The sequence below is a fragment of the Vigna unguiculata genome, chromosome 3 (assembly GCF_037176805.1).
Source record: "Vigna unguiculata cultivar grain cowpea cultivar isolate G323 ecotype 2 chromosome 3, ASM3717680v1, whole genome shotgun sequence".
In the NCBI taxonomy this organism is placed as follows: Eukaryota; Viridiplantae; Streptophyta; class Magnoliopsida; order Fabales; family Fabaceae; genus Vigna; species Vigna unguiculata.
This window is the reverse complement of record NC_140794.1, coordinates 5,767,217-5,792,118: the sequence shown is the minus strand read 5'-3', so window position 1 is coordinate 5,792,118 and position 24,902 is coordinate 5,767,217. Positions and strand designations below refer to the sequence as shown.

The following is a 24,902-nucleotide window of genomic DNA, read 5'->3' as shown; positions in this document are numbered from 1 at the left end:
GATTTATAAATTGAACTTTGTACTCAATAAATTAACTTTATATTTAATCAATGTGAGATTTAACATTATAATTATTTTATAAATCGGTTTTGGGGGTCTTAATAATTTTGTTTTAATGAATTCCGAATCTATTTTAGCATTTCCTTTTTCAAAATTATTTCAAGTATAATTCAATTGGTAATTTGAAACCAATAGTCTTTTATTTGCTTTATTTTTAAATTTCAACTCTTCCAAATTGTTCTTCTTACCATATATGACAACCCATGAACATGTTAGAGAATGCTTATATATAAAAGGTTCAAATACTTTTTTAACCTTAGAAAATTTTGCATTAGCATTTACCCAATAGTGATAATGCTCATTCACTTTTGAAATTGCAGTTGGTATGAAATTACTATACGTATTCGCCATGGTTAAAGTTTATTACTTTTTTCTGATGTTTATCCAAGTGTGATACCAATTATTACCTCTCAGATAGTGATTTTTCTCTTATTCTAAATTGAATATTAAGGTACTAAGTTTATATACTCTCTATAACTAACTAATTAGAAAATAGGTAAATACTCCATACACCAACAACATAGTTCTAAATGTAAGTAAAAAAATAAAAATATTTCAAATGAGTGAAATAGGTTAAAAATTTTAATTAAAAAGATACTTTGACTCAATAAGCATACGTAAAAAAAAAAAAATAACAACTACAGTTACAATTATTTTCTATTATTTAGCACAAATGATTAATGTGGGAAATAGAGAGACGTTAGAATGAATGTCATGAGTTCTCTAATATTTGAATAATTAGATGGGAAATTCATTACAGTTAATAATAGTATTATTTTTTCGGAAGTATATATTTTTATTATGTAATTTAAAATATATTTAAAAAAGTATAATATGAAACTAGCATAAACATAAACGTTATCGCGCCTATGTATATCCATTTTTTAAATATGCGTAATATTATATCAATAGATGATAATATTGTAATATTATTAAATTAATATATAAATTAAAATTATATTTATTAAAAATAAAGTGAAATATATAAGAACAGACAAAAAAATAACAATTAATAAATAAAGAAGAAGAGAAGAAACAAAGATATCTGATTTTATAAGAAGCCTATAAAAGTAATGGTCAATTTTTAAAAATTTAATAAATTATTATATTTAAAAGGTAAAATTGGTATTTTGAAATATGAACACAAAAAGGAGAATTCCTTTATATATTGTTATATATATATTTTTATTTTAAAATTATAATACTTAATTAAAGACAAAATTTAAAATTTTCAAAGTTATTAAAGTACGTGAAGAAAAAAAAAATATATATATATATATATAAATATAAAGCTTTTTACTTTTAATTAAATATTATACTTTTGAAATACATAAAAAATATATTTCATATCATATTTTTTGAAATATGAAATAAAAAATATGCCAACAATTCGCGGGCCTGAAGCATGGATGTTTGGGTCAAGTGAAGGCCCGTCAGATAGTTAGTTCTATAGAGAATATAGATATTTGATCTCTTATGCGACACGAGCCAAAATTAGGGTTTACGTTTTGTTGGTCGGAGGTAACAGCAATGGCGCCGGCGCAGAAAACGCGAAAGGTTAGCAGAAACCCCGAACTGATAAGGGGCATTGGGAAATACTCGAAATCGCAGATGTATCATAAGAGGGGAATTTGGGCTATCAAGGCTAAAAACGGTGGCGTTTTCCCTCGTCACGACCCTACTCCCAAACCTCAATCTCCCGCTCTAAAACCTCCCAAATTTTACCCTGCTGATGATGTCAAGAAGCCCCTTCTCAACAAGCACAAACCCAGACTCACTAAGCTCAGGTGCATTATAGTAATCATTCATATGTATATATTTGTTTGTGTTTTTAAATAATTTAGTTTAGTTTTTATTGCTTTCAATTTATTTTCATCATTTTGTAATTAAATTTTTCTGTTTTACTATTATTTTTATTTGTAGCTTATGGCGTGGATTTGTGTTGGAATTGTTTCAGGGCCAGCGTTACCCCTGGGACAGTGTTGATTCTTCTTGCCGGTAGATTTAAGGGAAAGAGGGTAGTGTTTTTGAAGCAGCTTCCTTCTGGGTTGCTTCTTGTAACTGGTGAGTTTTCTTATCAAACATGTTTGATTACATTTTCCATTTTACGTGCTTTTCCCATGTATGAGGTTGCAATAGTAACAACCATATATAGGTTGCTTTTGTTCAGGAAAATTGGTTTAGTTTTTAGTTGGACATTGGATTTTGGTATCCATTGATCTGAAATTTGAATAGCATTTTGACTCGGGCTCTTTTGAATGTACTATGTTCCCCACCATTTCTGGTCTGGCTTATGTTTATCACTTGTTGTTTAGGTCCTTTCAAGATCAACGGAGTTCCATTGAGACGAGTGAACCAGTCATATGTTATTGCCACGTCCACCAAAGTAGATGTTTCTGCTGTTAACGTGGACAAATTTGATGACAAATACTTTTCAAAGGAGTCCAGCAAAAAGAAGAAGAAGGGAGAGGGAGAGTTTTTCGAGGCAGAAAAGGAGGTGGGACTGCAAATTTTCTTATTTTGTTGCTTACTGTGTTTTTCTCATTTGCTTCTGTGTATTGATCTATACATTTTTTACATTATCGCAGGAAAAGAGTGTGTTGCCCCAGCAGAAGAAAGATGACCAGAAAACTGTGGACTCTGCATTGATAAAAGCCATAGAGAGTGTCCCGAACTTGAATGCTTATCTGGGTGCCAGGTTTTCCCTGAAGGATGGTGTGAAACCTCATGAGTTAGTCTTTTAGAGGAAAAGGGGTGTTACCCTTGTATTTCATAGCCTTTTTTCTATTGATGCTTGGTTTTACTAATCTGCATTCACCATATTTTGTTCAACAGACAAATGAAGAGCTTAAAATTTTGTTAGGTAACCAATTTTGAGGCTGATATTTCTTTCCACAGATTTTCCCTTATCTATTGTATGCGTTGATTGTATGAATTTTAATTCATATATTGTGATGCTTTCAACGTAGCATGTCAAATGAAGAGTATTGGAAACTGATATTTGTGAGGCTTGCAGTTACGGGTTTGAAAACCAAAGTTAGTGTATATGGAACACGGGAAGACTATCCTTTTGGTCGAATGCTTTGAGTTCATTCGAAAAGACGAGAAATGCTATAATTTAAATGAACACGAAATAGTTTATTGTGATTATTAATCAATAGAGTATATTTTAGATTGGAGTGTTTATTTTCGTAAAAATTTAACTCCTGTTATATTTTAATAGTGGTTAGAGTCCCTAATAAGCAAATTCTTGAACAGCTTTTTATAAACTAAATGTTATTATTTAGTAATATAATTTGTACATATTTTTAACTTAATTATATTTGTGGTCTTTCCTTATGAAATTTTTCCTAGTAGATTTTTTCATATTTTCATAATTTTTATAAATTCTTAACGTTTATAGGATTTATATATATTATAATTATATGACTTTTAATATTTTATATTGTAATATAAATTTTAAAATTTCATAAATCCATACTGAAGTGAATGTTTATTGTAAATGGCTGAGTTTGATTATATTTATGTTTTTAAAAAAGTTGTGGTGGAAAAAACTTCCATTATATATATATATATTTGTTTTTTTTTTGTTTTTTTTAATATTATATTAATCATAGTCGTTAAGATTATTAAATTTTATGAGGAGAGACATGAAATAGATTAATCATCAGATTCAAAATCTTACAATCTTAAAGAAATTGATTACTTATTTTGAATTTCTAATATTTATTTTGTTATAAGTTGTATATGTTAAATTTTACTCCGGAGTACAGATTCAACTCATGTGTTTTTGAGTTTTTTTTGTTGTTGTTTATTCTTCAACTTTTTCATTTATAGTCAAAAGAAAACTCCCCACGAATAATTAGCATTAAAGTTTTGAGTAGAAGATAGTCTAATAAGTTGACTCTTATTTATTCTTGTTGAGGAGTTTTAATGTCTATCTCCTCTTAATGTTCATTTTGACTAATTTTTAATTTACTAATCCAATCGATCTTTAGATCATTACATTACATTACATCACAAAAAAAAAAAATAAAAAATAATTGAAGAGTGGTTGAAGTGGTAAATTAAAAGTGAATAAAAAAAAAATCAAAATTTCACTATACATACTCTAAAATAATCTAAGAGATTTAACCGAGCACATAATGATGAAAGGAATAGAGATGACAAATAAACTTGTACCTGTAGGTTTTGATAGAAAATCTCCGCATTGATTGGGTATGAGTCTGAAACCAAGCGAATTTATTTTTTGTCCCATAATTCCCCACTACTGTACATAAAATTACATAAAATGATATTTCTTATTTGTGTATTTTTTATCTATAGATAGATCTTTATAACTCATTATAGCTCATTGACTAAGTTCGTTGAAATTTCTATTGTGACTATCATCGACTATTGTAAAATAAACAATTCAAAAAATCGAATAAAATAAGATATTCAACTAAAGCAAATAGAAAATTCAAATAGAAATTCAAGTATCATAATGTTTTATTTATGTACAAATCACATCAATTACTATTTGTACTGTGTGTTGTAAATAAAATAGACATGAAGTAATATCCGAAGTTTTCAACTAGAGATGTACATGAGAATATACATATTCCCGTCCAAATACCCGTTTCCGTTTAAATTACTAAAATATCTATAATTTATTAGATAATCTAAAATATATATATATATATATATATATATATATATATATATATATATATATATATATATATATATATATTATGTATATATATTCATGTGAATATATATTCCCGTCCAAATATCCGTGTCCGTTTAAATTACTAAAATATCTATAATTTATTAGATAATCTATATATATATATATATATATATATATATATATATATATATATATATATATATATATATTCATGTGGATATTTGACTCTTAATTTGTAGTTCTTCTTTTTGTTAATGATGATGCTAATGAATTTTTAGATTTTATGGCAAAAAAGAAAAAAAATTCAAAACTACACTTATGAAAATAGAGTTGGGTTATTACTTGGAAGAAAATAATTTGCTAATTACACAAGAACAGTATTGATGGCCAGATATTAACTTCTCACCACTAGTGCAGAATTGCGTTTTAACTCGCCTTATAGGCCTCAGTTACTGTGGAACCGAAGCCTATAAGGATGCGGTGACATTTTTTAAAATTTTCAAACTTTTTTGCCTCGGGTTCTTATCCAACCAAAGCCTATAAGGGCTTTTATGCTTCATTTATCATTCAACTGAGGCCTACAACTCGATAGTGTTCCCCAAAATTTCAAAATTGCCACTGACAGTAGAAACTTTGGCCTCAGGTGGAATATGACCGAGGCCTATACGACTTTATGCCTCGGTTATTAATGGAACTGAGGCCATAGACCTTATTTAGGGTTCCAAATTCGTGAACCTTGCACTGTTCATGTTATTTGTGTGAACCCAAATCGTGAACTGGTTTTTTCTCCTTTGCGCAACTCCCCCAAAATGCAACCAGACCGGGAGCCAGCGCGACGTCACACCACCACGTGCCACAGATGCGAAACTAGGCTGCTGCTGCGTGTTCGAAGCCATACGTCAATGACAGAGATCGACACTGTTGCGTGTTCGGAGCCATACAAACCACTGATCATTTGTAAAATTAATAAATATTTTAGCTATTATAAAATTTTAGTAATGTGAAATTGTTTAGTTTTTATATAATTATTTGAATTTTGTGTAGTTGTTATTTGATACTTTAATTTGAGATTTATATTACTATAATATTTTTCTTAATATTTTGATAGTATCAAGGTTTCTTTTGTGTGATTTTTAAATTTTTTTATAAAAACTATTTAACTGATATTTGGAAGAGTAAAAAAAATGGTACGAGTATAAGAATATATCGGTTACTCGGTGGGGAAGACGATGTGTCAAAAGTTGTACATTCGCTGTGTTTGAGGATGGAGATAAGGATGAATGTTTATTATGGGGATTGAGATGAGATTATGATACTCGTACTCGCCCCGTTGTCATACATACAAAAATAAATAAATACATACATACATACAATATATTTACGCCTATAATATATAATACATATACATTTTGATAGTATCATATTTCATTTGGTGTAATTTTTAAAAATTTTATAAAAATCATTTAATTGATATTTGAAACAGTAAAAAAATAAGTATGAGTATGAGTATAAAAATATAACCGTTGTTCGATGAGAATGGATCAAAAATTACATATCTATTGAGTTTGGTAACAGGATGTATGAATTTTTATCATGCAGAACCCTATTGTCATTTATAGACAGAAAGATTAAGAACTGGAAAAGAAATAATTGTTTTAAAATTAAGATCACCAAATGAACAAAGCATTGTTCCTATCAAGAATCTTCAGAAAACAATTGCCCTAAACAAATATTAGGCTTTAACACAACAATTGAAGTAGCTGAGGAAGCTCTTCCTTTCCTGTAAGAAAAAATAGACAAATAAATAATGTGTGTGTACATATATATGACATTGTTACGCAACTAGGAGTGTCCGAAAAAGACAGTTTCGAACACACTCTTTTTAACAAATTTTAAGTTATAAAAGAAATATTTTAAAAAAATAAATTAAAAACTGTACTTCAAACTCCTGAGGAATATTAATCAGAAGCCACCAATGTAAGAATGAATCTGATATGCAATAAAGTACTATTAAAACTTCACAATATATATATATATATATATATATATATATATATATATATATATATATATATATATATATATATATATATATATCATGTTTTCTTTTTTTTTATTATATTATTTTATACATTTTTAATAAGATGGGCAAAATGATAAAATTTAAATAGAGATTGTAAAATTGTGATGCAGGAAAACTAATATAGAATAATATTACTTAAAATATGTATGTTCACTAACAAACTTTTTAATTACATTTTGAGTTGTATTATTTGTAATTTTTTTTTATAACATAGCATTCTTTCATAATTTGGATTTTTAACGCATCTACTAAGAATGTTATCGAAAACATTGATAATAAGAATAAATTACATAGCTTTTAATTTTATAAAATAGAGAAGAAAAACTTTAAGTAAGCTTAATAACATGAACTAATGTAACATTTGTTATAAAATAAAGGTAATAAGAGAGACAAAGGAGAGGAAGAATAGAGAATGAGAGAGTAGGGAGCAACTTCTGTTTTTATGTGTGTCTCATTACTGATAGGACGAGTCCTATTTATAGGTACAATATGGTAACCCAGAAAGGATATAAAATCAAATAGTAAATACAAAATATTACATCATAAAGAGTAATGAATAATATGATTATCAATCATATGAGTGATTGTATAAATCAATGGACGACCATTAATTCATAACACTCCCCCTTGGGTGTCCATTGATAAAAGAATGTGCCTCGTTAAAACCTTACTAGGAAAAACCCTTTGGGATAAAAACCTAGTGAAGGAAAAAGAGTACATCATTCTATATAATATTGTTCTTTGCATCTTCTAATTTCTCCCCCTCATGTAAACTTACATCATTAAGATGGCGGAGTCCAATCCTATGAACCAATTGCTCAAAAGTTCTCCTTGGCAAAGACTTTGTAAATAAATCTGCTAGATTTTCACATGAGCGAATCTTTTGGATCTCTACATCACCATTTCTTTGAAGATCATGAGTGAAAAAGAATTTTGGAAGAATATGTTTTGTTCTGTCTCCTTTAATATATCCTTCTTTCAATTGAGCAATGCATGCACTATTGTCTTCATATATCGTTGTTGGTTTCATTTTTCCCAAGGATAAACCACAAGTTTGTCGCACATGTTGAATTATAGACCTTAACCAAACACATTCACGACTTGCCTCATGTAATGCTAAAATTTCTGCATGATTTGACGATGTTGCTGTTATTGTTTGTTTCACAGATCGCCATGAAATCGCTGTGCCACCACATGTGAACAAATATCCTGTTTGTGATCGACCATTATGAGGATCTGATAAATAACCTGCATCTGCATAACCCATTAGATCTAATTTTGAATCATTTGGGTAAAACAAGCCCATATTCATAGTGCCTTTAAGGTAACGGAGTATTTGTTTTACTCCATTCCAATGTCTTCTTGTAGGTGAAGAACTATATCTTGCTAACAAATTTACAGCAAATGCTATATCGGGTCGAGTATAATTAGCAAGATACATTAGTGCTCCTATAGCACTAAGATATGGTACTTCAGGACCAAGTAGTTCTTCATCTTTTTCTTGAGGTCTAAAAGGGTCTTTATCAACATCTAATGACCTCACCACCATTGGAGTGCATAGTGAATGTGATTTGTCCATATAGAACTTTTTAAGCACTTTCGTTATATAAGCTTCTTGATGTACAAGAACACCTTTGTTTAAATACTCAATTTGTAATCCCAAACAAAACTTTGTCCTTCCAAGATCCTTCATCTCAAATTCTTTCTTTAAACAATCAATTGCCTTTGTGAGCTCATTAGGAGTTCCAACTATGTTTATGTCATCTACATAAACAGCAATTATGGCAAATTCATTCTCGGATCTTTTCATATAAATACAAGGACAAATAGGGTCATTTTTATACCCTTCCTTTAATAAGTACTCACTTAGACGGTTATACCACATACGTCCTGATTGTTTCAATCCATAAAGGGACTTATTCAATTTTATTGAATAATCCTTTTTAGAATTTGCTTTGTTGGGCACATTAAATCCTTCAGGGAGTTTCATATAAATATCATTTTCCAAAGAGCCATACAAATAGGCTGTAACAACATCCATGAGGTGCAAATTCAAACCTTCTTGTGCAACAAGGCTAATTAAATATCTAAATGTTGTTGCATCCAATACTGGAGAATATGTCTCCTCAAAATCAATACCAGGTCTTTGTGAAAAACCTTGAGCAACTAACCGTGCTTTGTATCTAACAATTTCACCATTCTCATTTCGTTTTTGTACAAAAACCCATCTGTACCCAATAGGTTTTACACCCTCAGGTGTGCGAACTACAGGTCCAAAAACCTTTCGTTTAGCAAGCGAATCTAATTCTGCTTGGATTGCATCTTTCCATTTTGGCCAATCATTTCTTTGCCGACAATCTTCAATTGTCATTGGTTCTTGATCATCATTGTCACTTATGACATCCTTTGCTACATTATATGCAAAAACCTCGTCAATATTGACTTTATTTCGATTCCATATTTTATGATTCATGACATAATTTATTGAGATCTCATCATTTTCAACAATTTCAGGTACCTGAGGTTCTTCTGGAACCGAATCATTGATTATGTCAAAAGAATCTTTTGGGACTTTTACCCCCTCGATTAGGCCATCTTGCCTTTTTTCCCTTTTTCTCACACGAGGATTTTTATCTTTGGAACCCAAAGGCCTACCACGCTTTAGGCGTGTTTGAGATTCATTTGCTATATTAGATTGTCCAACAGGAATATCAATTCTGATTGGAGTATTAGCAGCGGGTATATGCGACTTAGTTACCCTTTTTGTGTCAGTAAAAGCATCTGGTAATTGGTTGGCCAATTTTTGTAAATGAATTATCCGTTGAACTTCTAGTTCACACTCTTTTGTACGAGGATCAAGATGAGATAATGATAATTCATTCCAACCAATATCTTTTTCCAGTTTCTTTCTTTCTCCCCCTAACGTTGGAAAAATTGATTCATCAAAATGACTATCAGCAAATCGAGCTGTAAATAAGTCACCTGTTGATGGTTCAAGATATTTTATTATCGATGGAGAATCATATCCAACATATATTCCCAAACGTCTTTGAGGACCCATCATAGTCCTTTTTGGTGGGGAAATTGGGACATATACAGCACACCCAAAAATTCTTAAATGAGAAATATTTGGTTGTTGACCAAAAACCAACTGTAAAGGAGAGTATTTGTGATAACTTGTTGGTCTGATGCGAATCAATACTGCAGCATGCAGAATTGCATATCCCCAAGTAGTCATTGGAAGATTAGCTTTCATAAGTAAAGGTCGTGCAATCAATTTTAGACGTTTTATCAATGATTCTGCAAGTCCATTTTGAGTATGAACATGTGCTACTGGATGTTCAACTTCAATTCCAATTGACATACAATACTCATTAAAAGCATGAGATGTAAATTCACCAGCATTATCAAGACGAATTTTCTTAATTGGATAATCTGGGAAGTGGGCTCTTAACTTGATCAATTGTGCTAATAACTTAGCAAATGCTTGATTTCGAGTTGATAGTAAACAAATATGTGACCATCTAGTGGACGCATCAATTAATACCATGAAATATCTAAATGATCCACATGGTGGGTGTATTGGACCACAAATATCACCTTGTATTCGTTCTAAAAATGAGATTGACTCATTTCTAATTTTTTCTGGTGATGGTCTTATTATCAATTTTCCCTGCGAACATGCAGTACATGAGAAATCATTGGACTGAAGAAGCTTTTGACTTTTAAGTGGATGTCCACATGAGTTTTCAGCTATTTTTCGCATCATGATATATCCAGGATGACCCAACCGATCATGCCAAACAAGAAATTCATTCTTATTTGTAAGCTTCTGGCTTACAATAACATGCGTCTCAATCGCATTAATATATGTGTAGTACAAGCCATAAGAGAAGGCTGATAATTTCTCCAATACACATTTTTTATTTGACTCAATTTGAGTGATATAAAGATATTCAACATCTCCTTCATTATTTGTCTCAATATGATATCCATTTAGACGAATATCCTTGAAACTTAATAAGTTTCTATTGGACTTAGGAGAATAAAATGCATTTTTAATATGCAATCTTGTACCTCTTGGCAGAAGTACTGTAGCTCTTCCAGAGCCTTCAATTATATTTGTAGTACCAGAAATAGTACTAACATTGACTTCTCGCATTACCAAAGTAGAGAAAAATTTATTACTCTTGAGAATTGTATGAGTTGTTGCACTATCAGCAAGGCACAGATCCTCATCATTGGTGTTAATGCCAATATTCATTCTTCATATAAACATAAATATCAATATTAGAGATTACTTTGTAAGAGGAGAGAAAGAAAAAAAAAAAATAAAATAGAGGATTTTATTCATAAAAACATAAAAACTTGTACATATAAAAGCAACATGAATTAAATATAAAACATTGTCTTAAAAATTAATCATAAAATAAAACTATTTTCTAACACTCCCATCACCAATAAGGTGATCAATGCTTCCATCGGGTTTAGAAAAGAAATCACCAATATCAAGATGAGTAGTATCCATATGACCATAATCAGAATCACCATCTTCATAAGCAAAGTGTGTTTCTACATTCTTCTTTTTAAGTGATTCTTGGTAGAGTTCAACAAGATGCTTTGGTGTATAACAGGCACGGGTCCAATGACCTTTACTACCACAACGGTAACATATATTTTCAGCCTTTTTGCCATTATTTTCACCCCTTTCTTTTTCCTTTTTCGCATTCTTGTTCCACTTCTGTTGATGAAGTTTCTCTTTGAAAATTTCCTTTATAACCATGTCCACGACCATGATTAATAGCACGACCACGACCACGACCATGGCTACGACCACGGCCAAAATTACGACCACGATTATTATTATGGTCTTGACCTCGTCCATGATTATATGGATCAGATGTTGCTGCATTCACTTCTGGGAATGGAGCAGAACCAGTTGGTCGGGCCTCATGATTTTTCATCAAGAGCTCATTATTTTGTTCAGCCACAAGAAGGCATGAAATCAATTCATAATATTGATTGCTCCATTCCCAGATTCACTTCTGGGAATGGAGCAGATTAGGCGGATCTCATGATTTTTCATCAAAAGCTTTATTGCTTTGTCCAGCCAGCCATGCATAGGCATGAAATAAATTCACAATATTTGTGAAGTCTCTTTTCACAATATTTTTGTTATGAGCAAATTAGTTGCTTTATTTCTTTATTTAATGGTATCCCAATATCCATTGCATCTAAATATATTTCAACATTTAAAATCCAATATAAGGAATTCTTCCTTACAATATCAAGGGTCACAAATCCAAATTTTGCAACGTTTCGCGTGTTTAAAACTAACACATAAAATAATAATATTAATAATAATCATCATCATCAAAATAATAATATTAATAATAATCATCGTCATAATAAAAATATTATGACAGAGAATTTTGCAACGTTTCGCGTGTTTAAAACTAGCACATAAAATATTAATATAATCAAATTTCATGTATGAAATTATTAAAATCAAATAATAATAATAATAATAATATGACAGAGAAAAATAAATCAAACAATTATCATTACACAAAAAAAAAGAAAATGAGATAAAGTTTGTGAATGAGAAAAAGATTAGAAAGAACCTCGGTTAAGGAATATAGAGCGTTGTTCTTAGGGAGAAAAAAAAAATATGCCTTCACGCTCAGTTGGATAACCCTCGTGCTGATAACGTGTTATAAAATAAAGGTAATAAGAGAGACAAAGGAGAGGAAGAATAGAGAATGAGAGAGTAGGGAGCAACTTCTGTTTTTATGTGTGTCTCATTACTGATAGGACGAGTCCTATTTATAGGTACAATATGGTAACCCAGAAAGGATATAAAATCAAATAGTAAATACAAAATATTACATCATAAAGAGTAATGAATAATATGATTATCAATCATATGAGTGATTGTATAAATCAATGGACGACCATTAATTCATAACAACATTCATTTTCTCTCTACGCACTTTTCTTTTCTTTTTTTTTTTCTTTCTCTCTCATTTTTGTTTTTCTCTCTAAACTTTTGTTTTCAATTTTTCTTTTTTTAAATTTGATTGCAACTAATAGTAGTTATGGAACTAAGAACAATTCTAAACTTTTGTCTCTCTTTTCATTTTCTTTTGTCATTTTTTTTATGATTTTGCCATCAATCTTAATGGAGTCAATTAAAAAATATCCTCTCAACTTGGTTTATTATATGCAAAAATTTTGTTATATTTAGATACTTTGTTCTAAGTCACTAGATTTTGAAATAGTCTTATTACTTAAATTTTTGAAAATTACTTTAAAGCTGAGTATTGTATGTGAGGGGAGTTATTTATATTTTTTTATAGAACTTTAGGATAGACAATCTATATGTGAAGATCACATGTTATAGTATATCGAGTTTAATATAGGGATTGTGGCTAATTGAAAATTTGTTTGGATGCTTAAACAAAGTCTTATTAGGTTTCATTTGATAAGTGATTCCTATTTACATAATTTCTACCCAAAAGTACACTAATTTCGTAAAATAAAAAGTCCTTGGATTCTCATTTCTACAGTAAATTAGTCCATTTTTTATATAAAATTATTTAAGCAAAAAAATTCTTCAAATACTATATTTTTTTTAACAATTAAATTGATCCTTTTAAGAAAATAAAACAAAGAGCTGGGAAACTTATGGGTAATCTTACATTTGGAGGAACCGTTTGATCATTGTGAGGTTGGGAATGCTCACTGCTGTGACCAGTGTTTACGCTGCTCGAGGTTGAATCAACGAACTCTTGTTCATTACCGAGACTTGCCCTCGAAATGTTTGTCTTGTTCTGCTTCCTAGTTTCCCTTATCTTTGAGAAATCAAGAGAGTAGTCTGGCACTTGGCCCTTTTGATCCCAATCTCCAAATTGTGGCACTGATAGCCATGTACCATTTTTCTATGTTCACAAGATTTACAACAAAGTCAGCTAATAACAATAATTAACGGTTCATATTTGTAACCAACTTTATACTTAATACCATTAAGCATACCAAAAAATCCGTACAAATGAAAGTGGATTCTAGTGAAGAATTTGACTATTTCTTATTTAAAAAGCGATTTATTGTTATTTATAGGACTGCAACACATTACGAACGATTAACATTTGAAAAAAAAAAAAAACAAATAAAAACCGACTTCAACTCCGTCATCATCGTTTCAATGTGTTAATAAAAACAAATTTCTCTAAAAACAATTAAACGTAGAGAATCTTCATCCTTTGAAAAAGGAAAAAGCTCACACGAAACAATAAAAAGAAAATGCAACAGTAAAAGCCAAAAAACAACCTGTAACAAACTAATCATAGGTGATCCGGATCATTCGAGGTTTAAAAATTAAAACAAAACGATTCGTCAAGCTGAGCTGGAAAGGGAAGCGAATGAGTCACGGTAGTCGTGCCTCCATTTAAAAAATTTAGAGAAAACAAGAAAGAATCAAACAAAGCAAAGAAATACAACAATCTATGCAGATGCATGTTGAATAACAGTTATTACTTAATCACGAAAATTAAATACCAAATCTGAAGAAAAACAAAACACGGCTTCTGGAAACGGTGAAAACATGCAACTCTGAGATTAAAATTAAAATCAGAGTTTCGCCTTTTAACAAAGAGAAAAATTCCAGCACAAACAAGTAAACGATTGTATCTGTACTCAAGATCTTCGTCGTGTGTGTGTTAAACAACGAGTTATCTAATCAAAAATCCTATATCTCTAAGCTATTTTAAGCAGAGAACACTAACTTTTCATATAATCACAATCTCTGTGTTTTTGCTTCATACGGTTCAACTCAACGAGCAGCATGCAATTTAATAGTGAGATTCTGTGATTCAGTGAATATTACATTTGACGCAAACAATACAGAGAAATAATTCATTCCACTGGAGAAGGATTAGGTTAAGCAACGAAGAAAAAGAATAGTTTAGAGAAAGAGAGAAAAGAAAAACCTCTTTACGACGGTCCATGAGTGTTGTTGAGATCTGAAAATGGGTTTGGAAGTAACAACGGGTGCGTTAAGTCTTTCGTGCCACTGGTAATTGGCTACAATTTGGTGCAATGTGTTCTCTGTACGTGTCTGACTTGGTCTGAATAAATCGCTTTTCTCTCTATGACTTCACACCGTTCAACTTCTTCACGCGGTTCACTATACTGTATCTGTCTTCTTCGAAGTATTTACATATTTATTGAAATATTGTTTCAATAAAATTATTTTAAAGACAATTATACATTTATTGTTGTTCAAAATTTATGGGAAATAATCTTGCACTGATTATATAATATAATGGTGTGTGTTTCTATCACTTCTTCGTCTAATAATTTTTCATAAAATAGTTACAATTTATTAGAACCAACTTAATTTAATTAAAAATTACTAAATCATAAAAAAAAACTATTAAATAAATAGTTTATCACTTAATTATTATTATTTTGCAGATTTTATCTTGTGATTGTATTATTAAAGTTTTAAATTTTCACATGATTTGTTATATATTTCATATAGTGATGACGTGTAATAATAAAATAATCAAAGCAACGTTTTTTTCTGTTATCTTTTTTTAAACATTTCCTGACATATTTTGCTTTACTGTACTTTATTATTGCTAGCACTAAATTTAATATATAAAGGAATTTACTACAAATAAAAGTTCTTTTGTTATTTATTATCTTTGACCCGAAAAATGAAGTTCGATATTTCAATTTACAACAAAAGGTGAATATGATATCTGTTACTAATAAATTAATAAACAATTGATCAGTCTGTGTCTTTGATTCAAATCATCATATTTTACTATTAAATCGGAATTAATTCTTTGGTTGAGCAAATTTATTTTTTATTCATTCTTTTTGTTTAACAGTTAATAAATAGAAACGTCACTCTCATCCAAGTATCAAAACTGAAAAAATTAATAAAAAATAAGTCAGTCATGCTATCGGGCTTTTGACTCCATTGTTTAAGATTTGATTTTGACGTTGATATTAAACCTTCAATTCATTATATATTTTCTTCGATTGCGTATTTGTTTTTTTTTTTCTTTCTCCTTTGAAAAATAGTTATCAAGGACACTAAACCATTTAGAATAGACTAATATTATTTGTTACACAAGTTTGCATGCCCTTCTTTTGAAACTCCTTTTATGCACACTTTAATGCGTATTAAGAATTATAGCAAAACTAAAATTATAATTTAGCCAAAAAAAAGTTAATATATATTTTCGATTGTGGGGGAATAGGAGAAGTAGAAACTTCTTTCATAAATCTTAATTAAAAGTTATGTAATATGTTGAAATCTAACTAAAATAATTATCATAAACCTCAAAACCAATTATAATTTCAATTTTTCTCTTAAAGCAATAAAACTTGTATGCAAATGGAGTTGCATGAAGTTATCATCTATAACTTCGTATCATCTATTGGTCCATTCAGCATTCGACATGTTTTGTAATTGGATAATAATATTTTAACTACTAAATTTTAACAATTTTTTTTAATATGAATTGTTATCTTTTAAGTGATTTTTGAATATTGAAAATGAGAAAAAATGAAAAAATGAGAAACCACTTAGAAAATAACACTTAAAATTATAAGAAAAAGTTGTCAGAATTGAGTAGTAAAAAAATTATTTTCATGTTAGTTTCTCTTTTCTTTTCTCATTGAACCAAAATTGGGAATGGTGCAAACAAAGAACTCATAGATAAAGTTGTTGTCAAAACAGAGATTTTTGTTATTTCCTAAACCAATAACAATACAATTTCAAGCCAAAAAAGAAAAAAGAAAAAAAGATTAAAGTTCTGCTTTAGATTCATGTTCAGAGTCATGAGTTGTCTCCTTGTGAACAACTGTTTCAACTGCTTTTCCTGCTGATTTAGCACTTTCCTCAAATGTTTCTTTGCTTTTGTCTATACTCTTCTCAACTGCTTCTTTTAAACTTCCTTTCACACCTTCTCCTACCCCTACCCCTCCCCCACCAGCCCTGAAACTGGGAACATACATGCCATTACCACAATAAATAAATAAATGTTCAAATACAACTTTTTTCTGTTTTGGTCTCTACAAGTTTTATTTAATCTAATAAAACTGTGTTTTTATTCCCTTATTTAGGTAATCAAGGAAATGTAAAAATTCAATATGTTAAATATATTTTTCTTCTTTGAACTATTATATGAATAAATATATTTTGCTTCAAAACTAAGCTATAAAATATTTAGTCCTGCGATTCAGAAAAGTAAAGATTAAATATGTTTTCGTTTTATAATTATTATGAAAAAAATTAGTTATAAAATATTTAGTCTTTGTTCTTTATAAGAAACTTTATATAAAACATTATTTTCAACAAATCGTAAAGGTTATATTTTAGTTCATTATGAAACTTTGTTCCTTATATAAAAAACACTTCACGTGTTATTTGTTGAGAAATATATTTTCTATTGATTTTCATAAAACATGAGAGTAAATACTTCAAATTTTAGTTTATGAACAAAACATACTTTTTTATAATAGTTTGTGGACAAAAAATATATGTAACATTTGAAGCATACTTTTTTAAATGTAACATAAAATATCGAAAAATGAATTTTTAACAACTAAATTTTAATTTTTTTTATAATATGAGATGACATATTTTAAGTAACTTTCTATTTTTTTATTTTTTTTATTTTCTTATATTCTAAAATCTATTGTTTTAAATTATAAGAAAAAGTTGTAAAAAATATGACTTTCTTAAAATATTACGTTATAATATAACTTTTATATAACTTTTATATGATTTATTTAAAATAATATTTTACATTAATTTGTAAAGTGTTGGATCAATTATAATAGTTTATGAAAAAAAAAAGATATATATCTAATCCAAAAGGAATTTAACTAATAAATAATGGGAAAGAAAAAGTTTGTAAAAGTAAGAAGATATTAACTTACTCCAAATTTGGTGGAGAAAACTGCATTTGCAGATCTCTTATGACAGTTTTGATTTTGTCCCAGGAGCTTTTGTGGGACTTTCTGAGCAGAGACGCAGTATCCATGAGTACCCTGGAAAAGAGTGGTTTTGGAGCATCATTTTGGACACCACCTTCGTCAAGTGTTGCAGGTTGAAATTGAAAGAGGGCGAAGAAAAGAAGAATGAGTACAATGGTTATGCTGAAATTAACCATGCTAATGGAGCAGTAACAGAATGTTGCAGAAAGGTTAGAGAAGAATGAAAGGTATATCTGATAGTTTGAAGCTTCAGATCTCTCTATGTTGAACACTTTCTGTTCCACTACGTGGGGTTTCTATCTTGCATGTAGCAACTTCTCCACGTTCATACTTGAATATTTCAAAATTCAAACATAACTAATATCAAGACAGATTCAAAACCTAAAATTTCTGGACAAGTTTATTTCTCATGGTTCAATGTTTTGACACCTAATTATTTTTGTCTTAGAAATAACCGGGTAAGGGCTTTGCTTGATCAAACAATTGAAATTGGAATATATTATAAATAGTATATATAATTTAATAAAAGTTTACTTATAACTAGTTCAATTTTAATATACAAAAAATTCGGATACATAACTAATTGAAAATCATTTTAATCTAATGGGGTATTGTAAAATTTCAGTTTCATTAAATTGTATTTGTTTACTGAAATCCCATTGCAAAGTTACCATAGTGGATGTGATTTAAACCTTTTTCTTGATAGGATTTTAAAAAAAAATGGCTAAAATTTGTTTCCCATGCAAAAGTTATTGATAACTTTTATTTTATTATAATACTAAAAAAATGTGTTTAAGTGTATAAATCTTAGTTAATTTTTTATATAATTTGTACATTTTTTTTATCAATAATTATTTGTTGTTAATTCTTTATTAGAAAGGAGCATCGAACCTTTGACCTTTTCTTCCCTCTCTTCTTTTCCTTCTAATTACTAGAGCATCTTATCATTTTTATACTTTATCCATTATCGTAATTAAGTGATGATGTCATGTTAGATTAGATAATACTTTATTATATTTAGTGACAGCTAATTTTTAAAAAGTTTTATCTTCTGAAAATTATTTGATAATTGTGAAGACAAATTTATTAAATTCATTTATTTTTATTAGTCTTTCTTATTTGCATTTTTAATATAATGAAAGCAGGATATCATTCTATGGATCATATTTTTTTAACCAATTATTAAATTTAAGCTATTGATATAAAAGTTACAGGTATCAAAAGCTATTAATATAATCTAGATTGATCAAATTTTAGCAATGTACTAGAAACAAAAGCAAAAAACTTTTGTAATAAAAACGAAAATAATCAAGACCTGATGTATCAAAACCTAATTTAATAATTTTTCCTAGAAAAGTGTTCAGCTTGACTTTACCCTCTCACTCGAACTGCATTTTATAAGAAAAAAACAACTTACCGCATAAGATCATTCAGTGGAACACGTGGAATTTGGAGTGCTATTTTACCAATAACAATACTGTTGATATAAAAGAATGGAGCATATATCATTTAAATTCTCCCCAAACATTGAACAATTAGCTCCTCTGTCGACTGAGAAAGCCTCTTGAAAACGAATGAATCAATTGACGAGTTACAATGGGAACAAAGAATTTAAACACGTATATAACTTCGTTCCATGCAAGAATACATCCATGTAGTTACCAAAAATACACAAATAAATCTTCAGACATTAATATCTGACCGCTTCGTTCTGGCCACAGCACTGATTTCTGAGATGCCTGACAAGGAATACCTAGGAAAAGTATGGGTTTCCGACACCGAAACTGGCTGTTGAGGATAGAGTGTGGGTGGCGGTGTTAGATTGCGTTGTGCTGGAAGTGGCGTGTTGAATTTGAAAGGATCACCCCCGCTTAGACTGCAATCAAGCAATGAACTTTGTAAGGAGTGGCCCTAAACAAGCAAGGAAATGGGCAAACACACGCGTGTATTATATAATTACATCACCAAACTACCTAGGATCTGTGCATAATCTTTCAACTACCATTGAACACAATGATCCGGAAATTTTCACACCAAGGAGGCAAATCCAAAATTGCATTATTAGTCGTCTTTCCATACATGAAAAATATGATCAAGAAGACATCTTCCAGCCAAATACACTGCGGTCATGGTGGTGATGATAAAAGCACATCAGCGTACCTTCTTCTACTGTAGGGCAGATCATCTTCTGTGAAATTTTCATCTATACGCTGAGCTGGTCTCGGAACAGAAGGAATGGACCATGCTGGTGAAGGTATTTCATCTGAGAAATATCTTCTCCTGATCAACTGAAAGGAAATGTACAAGAAAACTCAGATGGCAACCATTAAATTAAAATTTAGAGACAGAGATCAGAGACCGTACTCACCATGCGGAAAAATTTCACCACAGCCTCTTTGTCATACCTTGCTTCTTTTGCAGCCTGTAGACGTCCAACATAAAAATCATAACCATTACAAGAAGAATGAATTGGATAGCAACTATTCAACAGAATGCAAAATCTGGGTAGGTCTCTGCATCAATTGTTCCCATATATGATTTGGTACTTCAAAGGCACAACAAGTGTTGCGATTTAGAACATCAACATGAGAAATAAAGATTCTCAGAAAACTTAGCATCTCCAGTCTAACATTTTCCTAACACAGTATAGTGGGCAATGCCTGATCTAAATTCATTATTCTTAGTGAGTGGCTCAAAAAAATATACATTGATAACCTTTTAGATTAGTTAAAAAGATAAAATGTTCAATGATTAGCCTCTCAATTTGAAAATGGATGAAAACAGAAAAACCTATTTTTAATCCAGATGGTGGTACCAAAGTAAAATGTGAAGTTTCATTGCTTCCATAAAGAATCCAGATGCAATATAAACTTCTTCAGAATTTGAAAAGGGACAGTGAGGAGAAGATTTTTGTGGTTTTCATAAATCCCATCCCACTAAATGGGCTAAAAAATACTCCTCCATATGCATCACAAAAGTAAGTATAAATCATTCATGTTTAAAACAAATTTAATATGTTCGAAAAACAGCAGTGGTTTAAAATATAAAGCAACTAAAAAAATTTCAATCGCTACTTGCTAGTAGTTAAAATTTCCAGTAATTAGCATTAATATCAGATTTATTCAAATCTACCCGAATACAGCATACTAATTAACATGAGGGTAGCATACTATCTCAAACATTGAAAGTGGGGCAAAACCAACTGGTAAAACTGACAGATTATTTAGTTGAGACACCTACAGCAATAAGGCCCCCACTACCAGGAAAACTCTCAGTCAAAGGAAGCTCCTCACTGGAAGGAAGCAAGCCCTGCTTCTCAACCCATTGGCGTGCAACATCAACAAGATTCCCACTGCTTTCTCTTGTACCCTCTTGTGCAGCTATATCAGCTTTGTTACCAATAACAATAAATGGAACAGGAAGGCCACTAGGACCACCAGATCCCAAAGGAGCTGAAAATGTCCCAGTTGCAGCAATCTCAGCTGCCCACTTCTGCAAGCTAGTCTTTGTTCTTCTCTGTGAGAGATCGTGAACAAAAATTACACCTGCAAATGAAGTCCAAACAAGGCTTCAAAGTCTAAAATATCAGACAGCCAACTTTCAAATATTTACTAACTGTTACTAATTTTATTGCCAAGAGCTCCAGAATACCCAAATGCCATTAAGAGGCTAATGCAATTATCCAGATAGTGGTAATTGGGGTATTTTGCAAATAAATGAAGTTTGGACTCTAGACAGCTAAGTCTGTAGGATTTCTTCTAGCAGATTTAGAACATTATTGCTAAATGTTCCATATCAAAATTCTATTATTTTCATAATGCAAGGCTTGAAAAAGAGAAGCCAAGTATACATAATGACTGAAATAAACATGGAAATCCTCTTCCTTATTTCCTGTCCCCCTTGGTCACAAATCTTGACCTATCACTTTGTAGATTGCCACATAATTAGATTGAATCTATACAACTACCTCTGTGCAATGCAAGCAATTATATGTTTTAGAAAACTAAAATAATGGGATTTTTTTTACTCACCATTAATCTGTGAATAAAAAAGAGACCGACAATCTTTGTACCGTTCGTGTCCTGAGACATCCCACAGTTCAACAAAGAAATCTCTCTCAGAATCACCTTTTAGGCTACTAGAAGAGCTGCCTGAATTTCCATAAGTAGTATGCTGGAGAAAGAAACAGAAATTTGGTAAAGACTTTACTTTGTGTACATAAATGACGTATTATTCATGTAATCATAGAAGGATCTGGGGTAATTACTTTCACATCAACTGCACAACCAATTGTTTGAGGAGGGCGAGCAATTGGAGAACCTTTTATAATCAGGTTCACTAACGAAGTCTTCCCAACACCTGCAAGGAGGATGAGAAAATATGACAAACGCGCAAATCTATGAAAAATGTACTCGGAGGGAATCATATCAAAGGTGACTGCTACAAAGTAATCAGAAGCTCAGACAATTCTAACTTCTTTATTCATCATTTACCAGAGGTTAACTAATGCACATTCAGGCTTATGATGTTTAGAGATAAGAAGTACCACTAATTGTGTCCAAAGACTGACAACTAATGGCCTCTTTGGTTTAAGGAAATGTTTTCTACTTCTGTTCTATATTTTCCTTTAACTAACAATTACAAAGCATAACTTGGTTTCATTTTGTATGCTGTGTTTGAAATTCCATACAAGAAGTGGCGACAATAACACTTTAGTAAGTGAAAACAAGAAACAAAGTAAAAAGAGTAAACATTTGATAATTATTGAAAACATAATATAGAAACAGAAAACATTTCATCAAACAAAGTAGGTCCTAAAGAGAAATTTTTATGTGCTTGACCCTGTAATATTAACTATTGCAAACCATAATTTTTCCAAAAAGCTTATGAAAGGCATCATATGCTAGGATATCTATCAGCAATATCACCATTAAGAAGAAAGTCTATCTTCGGCTTGCTAGAGATGGCAATTAGGCACAACTACCTAACTGATCTAGTTACAGGAAGAGGGAATTGAATAACAGAATAATGAGGAGATGACAGGGAGAGAGGCCACGTTTTGGTGAAGTAAGTTGATTAAAATGGGAAAATCAGAACTCTCTTTCCGATTGATTTTCACCGTTCAATAGAATCTTCTTCAATAAAAATTTCAATTTCTACCTCTAGATTATGAATCTGAACCAGATCTTGCAGAATACTAAAGGAAGAATTATTTCCTCAACCTATTAAGCAATACTAGATTGTTATTTCCTTTTGCCCAGAGTTGACTTATACAAATTCATTTTCATTTCCTCAATTACTATCTTCCAAGTTGACTCTCTTACATTAAGAACCCAGTTCTCTTAAAGCAGGCATACTTGAATGGATTCTCTAAGCTACATACCAAAACGAAATATTAATCAGCCAACCCATCTCAAATTGAACATCTACAACCTTGCAGCATCAAGGTATTCAGCGTCTCCATGACCACAATTGCAATTACAAAATCAAAGATCCAACGAAACAAGAACCCACAGCCACAACTTAAAACCTTGACATCTAAAATCATTAACATAACTCATCAAGTTCCCATTGAGTGTTACAATAACTATACCACCGTCACCATGATAACATTTCTCACTCCCTGATTCAAAGTTTCCAACAGAAATATCAAAAAATCCCAACGGATCCTAACAGTGCACCCTCCCACACTCAATTAGCTTGTCTTATGCGCACACTACACAATCACAAAACTCTTTCAAAAAAAAACGGCACTATCCTAAAACCTTAAATTTCAGTGCAATAATAAGATTACCACATACAATTGTAAACGAAATAAAAAAACAGTGGGCATAGCCTAGTAGTGTACTTTAGAGTATAAACAAGTTTTATTCTACAAAATTAGAAGGAAACAAAACTGGTAACAGAAAAGGGTGGATTTTAAAGAAAGACGAACCTGAATCACCAACAACCAGCACTCTGACCTGGCCACATAGGACCCCACCGTTCAACTCTGTGTTCTCCCTCTCACGGTCCCTCCAGAACATGATTCCCTCTTCACCGACGATAATCTCAAAACACGCCTTCACTACCACACGCACGTGCGCTCATCAAGTTCCAAAACCCATGTCACGTGATAATCACGCCGGGATCGGAGCGAGAAGTCCACGCTCCGGCGTCGCGTATCTCGCGAGAAAACGAAATGAAAAAGCGCGAAACGCGAATCGACGACGGATCTGAGGAGTTTCGGAGGCGGTGAAAGAGAAAGGGATTAGGGCGAAGATGATGGATTTGTGGTGTGTGTCTGTGTTGTGCACTGTCTTCAAAATGGCTTTGTTTTTTGACGCGATGGTGGCGGAAAGGTGAAAGAGATGAACAATTCATCGTAATCATACCATCTCGGTACTCATTCGTGTAAACCACGCGATGCAAGAGCACGTCATCTCCGTAATTAAAATGTTTTGTACTTTAAACCCAAAAAAACTTGAATAAACTTCTTTTTCTTTTTTAATTTATAAACTTTAGGAAAAATTAATGATGTACTTTATCTAATTGTTATATGATCAAAGTAATGCTGAACTTGGTTTCTTAAGCAAATATTGAGTTTTGTACATAAAATTTTTGTGGATAAGAAAAAACCTTTATTAAGGATGGTTAGTTATGAATATTAATGATCAGTATAATCAAATGGAATTAAACTATGAATTTTTTAAATAAAATAATTATGGAGACGAATGGTATATGGGGATGTGAAAAGACTATTATCCTAAATATATATATGTATATAGACTCTAAAATACATGTCAAAAGATTACTTTCAATGAAAAAAGAAAATATCTATATTCATGATTCCTGTAAAAAAAAGTAAAGTTGTTGTTATTATTAATTACTTGGTTTCAAAGCGTAGCTTTGGTTACTTAATTGGATATATTAGATTGTAATAAATTGATTCATTTTTTGTTTACACTTGTATAAATTAAAGATACATATAAACATCAAATATAATTATTTTTCATTCTATTGATTTTCTCGAGTCTAGTTTAGTAATATGGTTCACTTTTTTAATTGACAATTTTTAATATTAATAGA

The 24,902-nt window shown here is 30.6% G+C and overlaps 4 protein-coding genes across 6 annotated transcripts; 1 reads left to right on the top strand and 3 right to left on the bottom strand.

Moving 5' to 3' along the window:
- The first annotated feature begins 1,535 nt into the window (after positions 1 to 1,535).
- Positions 1,536 to 3,060, top strand: LOC114176588 (large ribosomal subunit protein eL6z-like). Its single transcript, XM_028061671.2, has 4 exons — positions 1,536 to 1,847; positions 2,018 to 2,124; positions 2,376 to 2,557; positions 2,649 to 3,060. Exons 1-4 carry the CDS (start codon positions 1,537 to 1,539, stop codon positions 2,802 to 2,804), a joined length of 756 nt encoding a protein of 251 aa, XP_027917472.1. The 5' UTR covers position 1,536; the 3' UTR covers positions 2,805 to 3,060.
- Positions 3,061 to 6,238: 3,178 nt separating this feature from the next.
- Positions 6,239 to 15,001, bottom strand: LOC114177289 (uncharacterized). Its single transcript, XM_028062568.2, has 3 exons — positions 14,807 to 15,001; positions 13,520 to 13,759; positions 6,239 to 6,515 (listed from the first exon to the last, which is right to left on the bottom strand). Exons 1-3 carry the CDS (start codon positions 14,822 to 14,824, stop codon positions 6,468 to 6,470), a joined length of 306 nt encoding a protein of 101 aa, XP_027918369.1. The 5' UTR covers positions 14,825 to 15,001; the 3' UTR covers positions 6,239 to 6,467.
- Positions 15,002 to 16,500: 1,499 nt separating this feature from the next.
- On the bottom strand, positions 16,501 to 18,031 carry LOC146887440 (uncharacterized). Its single transcript, XM_085670786.1, has 2 exons — positions 17,778 to 18,031; positions 16,501 to 16,836 (listed from the first exon to the last, which is right to left on the bottom strand). Exons 1-2 carry the CDS (start codon positions 18,008 to 18,010, stop codon positions 16,641 to 16,643), a joined length of 429 nt encoding a protein of 142 aa, XP_085526912.1. The 5' UTR covers positions 18,011 to 18,031; the 3' UTR covers positions 16,501 to 16,640.
- A 1,283-nt stretch (positions 18,032 to 19,314) lies between these two features.
- LOC114179161 (Ras-related small GTP-binding family protein) lies at positions 19,315 to 24,238 on the bottom strand. Of its 3 annotated transcripts, XM_085670221.1 has the most exons (8): positions 23,770 to 24,238; positions 22,102 to 22,193; positions 21,866 to 22,007; positions 21,075 to 21,379; positions 20,203 to 20,256; positions 19,995 to 20,122; positions 19,808 to 19,832; positions 19,598 to 19,710 (listed from the first exon to the last, which is right to left on the bottom strand). In XM_085670221.1, the coding sequence occupies exons 1-7, from the start codon at positions 23,858 to 23,860 to the stop codon at positions 19,829 to 19,831; spliced, it is 816 nt and encodes a 271-aa protein (XP_085526347.1). In that variant the 5' UTR covers positions 23,861 to 24,238; the 3' UTR covers positions 19,598 to 19,710; positions 19,808 to 19,828. The 3 variants fall into 3 exon arrangements, 2 of the variants coding, with proteins under 2 accessions (XP_027921199.1, XP_085526347.1); XR_003603439.2 differs by having other exon boundaries at positions 19,315 to 19,710; positions 19,808 to 20,122; XM_028065398.2 differs by lacking the exon at positions 19,808 to 19,832 and having other exon boundaries at positions 19,315 to 19,710; positions 23,770 to 24,234.
- Positions 24,239 to 24,902: the final 664 nt, after the last annotated feature.

Excerpts from the sequence above, each read along its gene's own strand:
- LOC114176588 (XM_028061671.2), top strand. The coding sequence starts at position 1,537 with ATGCGACACGAGCCAAAATTAGGGTTTACGTTTTGTTGGTCGGAGGTA. Across the intron at positions 1,848-2,017 it reads CCCAGACTCACTAAGCTCAG|GGCCAGCGTTACCCCTGGGA; the intron begins GTGCATTATAGT and ends GAATTGTTTCAG. Across the intron at positions 2,558-2,648 it reads TTTTCGAGGCAGAAAAGGAG|GAAAAGAGTGTGTTGCCCCA; the intron begins GTGGGACTGCAA and ends ACATTATCGCAG.
- LOC114177289 (XM_028062568.2), bottom strand. Across the intron at positions 6,516-13,519 it reads ATCAAACGGTTCCTCCAAAT|GAAAGGAAGAGCTTCCTCAG; the intron begins GTAAGATTACCC and ends TTTTTCTTACAG.
- LOC146887440 (XM_085670786.1), bottom strand. The coding sequence starts at position 18,010 with ATGGTTAATTTCAGCATAACCATTGTACTCATTCTTCTTTTCTTCGCC. Across the intron at positions 16,837-17,777 it reads TTTTCTCCACCAAATTTGGA|TTTCAGGGCTGGTGGGGGAG; the intron begins GTAAGTTAATAT and ends GTATGTTCCCAG.
- LOC114179161 (XM_028065398.2), bottom strand. The coding sequence starts at position 23,860 with ATGTTCTGGAGGGACCGTGAGAGGGAGAACACAGAGTTGAACGGTGGG. Across the intron at positions 21,380-21,865 it reads TTTTTATTCACAGATTAATG|GTGTAATTTTTGTTCACGAT; the intron begins GTGAGTAAAAAA and ends CTTCATTTGCAG. Across the intron at positions 20,123-20,202 it reads TGGTGAAATTTTTCCGCATG|TTGATCAGGAGAAGATATTT; the intron begins GTGAGTACGGTC and ends ATTTCCTTTCAG.